This window comes from Brachyhypopomus gauderio, unplaced genomic scaffold, assembly GCF_052324685.1.
Source record: "Brachyhypopomus gauderio isolate BG-103 unplaced genomic scaffold, BGAUD_0.2 sc71, whole genome shotgun sequence".
NCBI classification, from domain to species: Eukaryota; Metazoa; Chordata; class Actinopteri; order Gymnotiformes; family Hypopomidae; genus Brachyhypopomus; species Brachyhypopomus gauderio.
In genome coordinates, this window is record NW_027506892.1 from 856,809 (window position 1) to 864,308 (window position 7,500).

A 7,500-nucleotide genomic window follows, 5' to 3' on the forward strand; every position below is an offset into this window, starting at 1 on the left:
AGTGACTTCCCAACACAGCATATAGAGACCTCTAAGTGAGGGAAAAGGAATCTCTGCATGAAGTGTAACATTAGCTTTGCTTGTCGTAATTTCAGTCATTTAGCGTGGATGGTGTGTTTTTTTCTGACCTGTGTTCAGTAGAATAGTTTTCTCTTCTGTGCTAATGCTCCTCATTGGTGGGTGTGTGGTGGGGGTGTGGTTGGTGTGTGGTGGGTGTGTGGTGGGTGTGTGGTGGGGGTGTGGTTGGTGTGTGGTGGGGGTGTGGTTGGTGTGTGGTGGGGGTGTGGTGGGTGTGTGGTTGGTGTGTGGTGGGTGTGTGGTGGGGGTGTGGTGGGTGTGTGGTTGGTGTGTGGTGGGGGTGTGGTTGGTGTGTGGTGGGGGTGTGGTGGGTGTGTGGTTGGTGTGTGGTGGGTGTGTGGTTGGTGTGTGGTGGGTGTGTGGTGGGTGTGTGGTTGGTGTGTGGTGGGTGTGTGGTGGGTGTGTGGTGGATGTGTGGTGGGGGTGTGGTGGGTGTGTGGTGGGGATGTGGTGGGTGTGTGGTGGGTGTGTGGTGGGTGTGTGGTGGGGGTGTGGTTGGTGTGTGGTGGGTGTGTGGTGGGGTGTGGTTGGTGTGTGGTGGGGGTGTGGTGGGTGTGTGGTGGGGGTGTGGTTGGTGTGTGGTGAGTGTGTGGTGGGGGTGTGGTTGGTGTGTGGTGGGTGTGTGGTGGGTGTGTGGTGGGGTGTGGTTGGTGTGTGGTGGGGGTGTGGTGGGTGTGTGGTGGGGGTGTGGTTGGCGTGTGGTGGGGTGTGGTTGGTGTGTGGTGAGGGTGTGGTGGGTGTGTGGTGGGGATGTGGTGGGTGTGTGGTGGGGGTGTGGTGGGTGTGTGGTGGGGATGTGGTGGGTGTGTGGTGGGGGTGTGGTGGGGGTGTGGTGGGTGTGTGGTTGGTGTGTGGTGGGTGTGTGGTGGGTGTGGTGGGTGTGTGGTGGGTGTGTGGTGGGGGTGTGGTGGGTGTGTGGTGGGGGTGTGGTGGGTGTGTGGTTGGTGTGTGGTGGGTGTGTGGTGGGTGTGTGGTTGGTGTGTGGTGGGTGTGTGGTGGGGGTGTGGTGGGTGTGTGGTTGGTGTGTGGTGGGTGTGTGGTGGGTGTGTGGTGGGGTGTGGTGGGTGTGTGGTGGGGGTGTGGTGGGTGTGTGGTGGGGGTGTGGTTGGTGTGTGGTGGGGGTGTGGTGGGGGTGTGGTGGGTGTGTGGTTGGTGTGTGGTGGGTGTGTGGTGGGGTGTGGTTGGTGTGTGGTGGGGGTGTGGTGGGTGTGTGGTGGGGGTGTGGTGGGTGTGTGGTTGGTGTGTGGTGGGTGTGTGGTGGGTGTGTGGTGGGTGTGTGGTGGGGGTGTGGTGGGTGTGTGGTGGGTGTGTGGTGGGGGTGTGGTGGGTGTGTGGTGGGTGTGTGGTGAGCAGGTGTGGGTCCAAAGCGCACATAGACAGACTGGAAGAGGTGAAGAAAGAAATAGAATCATCTGGAACGTACCAGCTTAAAGACACAGAATTGATCTATGGTGCCAAACACGCGTGGCGGAATGCGGCCCGTTGTGTGGGGAGAATCCAGTGGTCCAAACTACAGGTACCATCTTCCACAGCAGTGTAATCCAGACATTAACCATCCTCATCACTCCTTTCTTCTGTAGTCCAGTGAACTGGAGTATGACAGTGGTGACATCATGATTGTGTTTGGGTAGGTGTTTGATGCGCGAGACTGCACAACGGCTCACGGGATGTTTAACTACATCTGTAATCACATCAAGTATGCCACTAACAAAGGCAACCTTAGGTAAGTGGTAAGAATTCATTTCTGGTGTCTTTCAGTTTTTGGCCTTCAAACCAGCTTGGTTTTCTCTTACATCCAGTACAGACTCTATCTCCCCTCTTCCTTCTATTAGTCAATGATATGTTTTGTCTTCCCTTCTTCCTGTCTCTTCTCTTTTCTGTGTGTGTGTGTGTGTCCTGTCCTGGTGGCTTTGCTTGAGAGTTCCATGGAGCATCGGTGAATCTGAATTCCATTACTGCTGTCTGTCAACACGTCAGATTATACACCACATTTACCCACAGTTCTAATTAACGCCCCTCTAACGAGCTTGATTAGAAACTGGAAAAAAGGAAAAAGGAAGGACAGAGAGAGGGAGATAGAGAGGGAGAGAAAAGAGAGATGGCTGGAAGAAAGGATGGGAGTGGGACAGAGGGAAAGAGAAAAATAAAATGAGGTCAAGAGTAGATAAGTAGTGAGGAAAAGATGCAGAATTGAAGAGATAAAGAGCAGACAGGCTGAGGGAGGAGCTGGACGTAACAGATAAACAGCAGACAGGCTTCGTACGTCCCCAGGCAGGTGACACTGATTTCATCCAATCATCACTTACTGTAAAAAAACCAAAACATTGATGGACATACAAGATTCAGTTTTGTGTCATCTGCAGTGACGAGGAACAAGACGGAGAGACAAGAACTCAGAGTGGACAGTGTGGTGTCGTTGAACGTTGGACAGGAATTACTAACATGCAGCCTGGCATGAAACTAAAATATGAATGAATGTTCGATTTATATAGCGCCTTTCCAAATTCCCAAGGCGCTTTACAATTTAACACGGGTACAAGTCACAGACAACCAATCACACACACACCGGCGAGAAGCGGCAGCCAATTGCACACAGCGTACTCTCTACCGGGATCCACAGCCCCCTGGGGGACTGAATGGGGTGCAGGAAGGGGAGAGAGGACAGACCCTAGTGGCAGAGCACCATCCACCACTGGGCATACAAACACACACACACTCAGACACTTTTTATTGAACATAGAGACACAGACACACACTCAGGGAGAATTTGTCAGGGACTGCCAATTTACCTAACCTCCATTTTTTGGACTGTGGGAGGAAACCGGAGACCCCGGAGGAAACCCACACAGACACGGGGAGAACATGGAAACTCCACTCAGATAGGGACTTGAACCCAAGTCCCCAGTGCTGAGAGGCAAACATGCAAACCACCAAGCCACCGTGTTGCCAAATGTGCCATGTCGGGTGCCTTTTTTCCGCCAGCAGATCTGACCGGTGCTCTCAGATCGATGCTCGTGAAGGTTGGAAGAGTGATCGGGCCGTCAGCCTGTCTACAGGATCTCTGCGTTAAAGCATTGATCTTCACTTCTGGAATCTTGTGTGCAGGTCAGCGATCACCATCTTCCCCCAGCGGACGGACGGGAAGCATGACTTCCGGGTGTGGAACAGCCAGCTGATTCGCTATGCGGGCTACAAGCGCGCTGACGGGTCTGTGCAGGGGGACCCAGCGTCCCTGGAGCTTACCGAGGTGACACTTCACATGAAGGACAAGAAAGACAATAAGACGGGTGTCCTCAACCTGTCTACACTGAACATGATTAGACTGACAGCTATTACTAGGTATCTATTAAATATAAAAAATACAAAGTACTGCAAAGTGAAAAATGATTAAAATGTTCTTCATAAAGCCTGTGTGCATGTGTGCGTGTGTGTGTGTGTGTGTGTGCGTGTGCGTGTGCGTGTGTGTGTGTGTGTGTGTGTGTGTGTGTGTGTGTGTGTGTGTGTGTGTGTGTGTTTGTGTGTGTGTCAGGAGAGACAGCATGTGTCCTGAAGTTCCCTGCTGACAGTCTGATTGTGTGGTACAGTGTGATTGATAATTACAGAGGGAAATTGCAGGTTAAAAAAATGGATGTGATTTCTGAAATATATACAGTGTTTTTTTCTGGGTGGGGGTGGTGAGGGGGGGGGGGTTACACTGTAATCCTGGCCCTAATACCACAACCTGTCTTGTTAAGGTCCCCCACAGTAACTGTTTAATCCCCACGTGCTCATGTGTATATTTTTCTGCTCACTGCAGATCTGTGTTCAACAAGGCTGGAAGGCCCCCAGGGGGCGCTTTGATGTGCTGCCCCTTCTGCTACAGGCCAACGGCAACGATCCAGAGCTGTTTGAGATCCCAGATGACCTTGTGTTGGAGGTGGACATCAGACACCCCAAGTAAGCATGATGCTGGTGTGCTAGTTGGGTTAAAGAAAATATAATATTGATAAGGAATTCCATTAATCATTGCAAACTTTAAACATTCCTGAATGGCAAATGGCTCATTTCATTCAGTGGGTATTGGGGTTGTATTCGCATATCCAGCATAACACATCTACTGTGGTGCCAGCTACATAAAAATATCCAATCACATATCCAGGAGAAAATTATCAATTGAAATATCCAGCCAAACCCTGTGGTCAGATACTGAGCACTTGTGAAGAGGGCCAGCATTGTTACTGTGGCTGACACAAGCTGACACAAGACAATTCTGATGAAGAGGAGTTTCTGATGAAGCATCCAGGCGGTGTGGCTCGTAGCCTCCTGCTCCTCCTCTTCCTCTTCCTCCTCTTCCTCCTCTTCCTCCTCCTCTTCCTCCTCATTCCGCCCTGCACATCAGTGCAGTGTTGTAACTACAGCATAGCAGACATCATGGTGATTGATCAGATTGAGAGGATGCAGGCCGAGGCAGCGTAACCTCACAACCTCCCAACCTCACAGCCTCACAACCTCACAGCCTCACAACCTCACAACGTCACAGCCTCACAGCCTCACAACCTCACAACGTCACAGCCTCACAACCTCACAGCCTCACAATCTCCCAACCTCACAACCTCACAACCTCACAACCTCCCAACCTCACAACATCACAACCTCACAGCCTCACAACCTCACAACCTCACAACCTCACAACCTCACAACCTCACAAGCTCACAGCCTCACAACCTCGCAGCCTCACAACCTCACAACCTCACAACCTCACAACCTCACAAGCTCACAGCCTCACAGCCTCACAACCTCACAGCCTCACAACGTCGCAGCCTCACAACCTCACAACCTCACAACCTCACAGCCTCACAACCTCACAGCCTCACAACCTCACAACCTCACAGCCTCACAACCTCACAGCCTCACAACCTCACAGCCTCACAACGTCACAGCCTCACAACCTCACAAGCTCACAACCTCACAACCTCACAACCTCACAAGCTCACAAGCTCACAACCTCACAGCCTCACAACCTCACAGCCTCACAACCTCACAAGCTCACAACCTCACAAGCTCACAGCCTCACAGCCTCACAACCTCACAGCCTCACAACGTCACAACCTCACAACCTCACAACCTCACAACCTCACAGCCTCAGAACCTCACAACGTCACAACCTCATAACCTCACAGCCTCACAACCTCACAGCCTCACAACCTCACAGCCTCACAACGTCACAGCCTCACAACCTCACAACCTCACAACCTCACAGCCTCACAACCTCACAGCCTCACAACCTCACAAGCTCACAACCTCACAAGCTCACAGCCTCACAGCCTCACAGCCTCACAACCTCACAGCCTCACAACCTCACAACCTCACAACCTCACAACCTCCCAACCTCACAGCCTCACAACCTCGCAACCTCACAACCTCACAACCTCACAGCCTCACAACCTCACAGCCTCACAACGTCGCAGCCTCACAACCTCACAACCTCACAACCTCACAGCCTCACGACCTCACAGCCTCACAACCTCACAACCTCACAACCTCACAGCCTCACAACCTCACAACGTCACAACCTCACAAGCTCACAGCCTCACAATCTCCCAACCTCACAACCTCACAACCTCCCAACCTCACAACATCACAACCTCACAGCCTCACAACCTCACAACCTCACAACCTCACAACCTCACAACCTCACAAGCTCACAGCCTCACAACCTCGCAGCCTCACAACCTCACAGCCTCACAACGTCGCAGCCTCACAACCTCACAACCTCACAACCTCACAGCCTCACAACCTCACAGCCTCACAACCTCACAACCTCACAGCCTCACAACCTCACAGCCTCACAACCTCACAGCCTCACAACGTCACAGCCTCACAACCTCACAAGCTCACAACCTCACAACCTCACAACCTCACAAGCTCACAAGCTCACAACCTCACAGCCTCACAACCTCACAGCCTCACAACCTCACAAGCTCACAACCTCACAAGCTCACAGCCTCACAACCTCACAGCCTCACAACGTCACAGCCTCACAACCTCACAACCTCACAACCTCACAGCCTCAGAACCTCACAACGTCACAACCTCATAACCTCACAGCCTCACAACCTCACAGCCTCACAACCTCACAGCCTCACAACGTCACAGCCTCACAACCTCACAACCTCACAACCTCACAGCCTCACAACCTCACAGCCTCACAACCTCACAAGCTCACAACCTCACAAGCTCACAGCCTCACAGCCTCACAGCCTCACAACCTCACAGCCTCACAACCTCACAACCTCACAACCTCACAACCTCCCAACCTCACAGCCTCACAACCTCGCAACCTCACAACCTCACAACCTCACAGCCTCACAACCTCACAGCCTCACAACGTCGCAGCCTCACAACCTCACAACCTCACAACCTCACAGCCTCACGACCTCACAGCCTCACAACCTCACAACCTCACAACCTCACAGCCTCACAACCTCACAACGTCACAACCTCACAAGCTCACAACCTCACAGCCTCACAAGCTCACAGTCTCACAGCCTCACAGCCTCACAACCTCGCAATGTCACAGCCTCACAACCTCACAACCTCACAGCCTCACAACTTCACAGCTGCTGTATACGCCATCTGCACAGTGACCATGGCTCTCTACCTTTTTGTTCTTCAACAAGTCAGTAATTGTAAAGAAATGTCTTCTGAGTAAACACAAATGGATGTTTTATCACTGTGACAGCGCTGGCATGCTTGAGTGTAATTTAAAGACTGGAGGAGAGGAATTAAATCTTCTTTTTCACCACCCAGCTAGGACAGGTCACTAAGCCCTGCCATGTGTTAAACGGTTACATCAAAAGGGTATATTACTGATAATGATTATTATTATTATGATTATAATTACTGATTAATGGAGTGTTTCTAAAATGATTTGAGGAATTTTTAAAGCAAAGGCACAATAGTGGTCTCACCAGTATAAAGCATTTCCCAGCATCATCAGCGAGGAGAAACGAATCACACCAGGTGCAGGACAGACCAGAGCCGAGGCTGTGGATCTGTAGAGTTGTGGGCAGACGTCTGGGCCTGCTTGGCAAGAAGAAAACAGAAGATTTGGCCACTCATGTAACCACCTGAGATGCCTGCAGGTGCTGCTGTGATGATAATGACAGTTTTGGCAGTGTGCTCCATGGCGGCATCAAGTGATAGGGAAATTAAAACAAACATTTGTTGTGTACAAAGTGGTGAACAACAAGATAGCTCAGCTATGGGACCAAACTGGTATTTCGCATTTAGATGTGCCTAAAAATTCTCTTGGCTTCCATTGTGGTATTTTTTCATCTTGTAACAGAAAGAGAAGAGTTCATGCTTTATGCTTCTCAGTTATAACAAACAGCACGATGAATAACAGTTCTATATTGGGCCATCACAGAATGTGTTTCATCT

At 51.2% G+C, this 7,500-nt stretch overlaps 1 protein-coding gene across 3 annotated transcripts in view; it reads left to right on the top strand.

The window, feature by feature from the left end:
- The window catches only part of nos1 (nitric oxide synthase 1 (neuronal)), a 53,964-nt gene that overhangs the window by 19,045 nt on the left and 27,419 nt on the right, over positions 1 to 7,500 (top strand). For all 3 annotated transcript variants that reach the window (XM_076989837.1, XM_076989838.1, XM_076989839.1), the window contains exons 6-9: positions 1,432 to 1,594; positions 1,710 to 1,801; positions 3,184 to 3,325; positions 3,875 to 4,014. In XM_076989837.1, the coding sequence (XP_076845952.1) occupies positions 1,432 to 1,594; positions 1,710 to 1,801; positions 3,184 to 3,325; positions 3,875 to 4,014 (537 nt within the window). The remainder of the gene's footprint in view (positions 1 to 1,431; positions 1,595 to 1,709; positions 1,802 to 3,183; positions 3,326 to 3,874; positions 4,015 to 7,500) is intronic.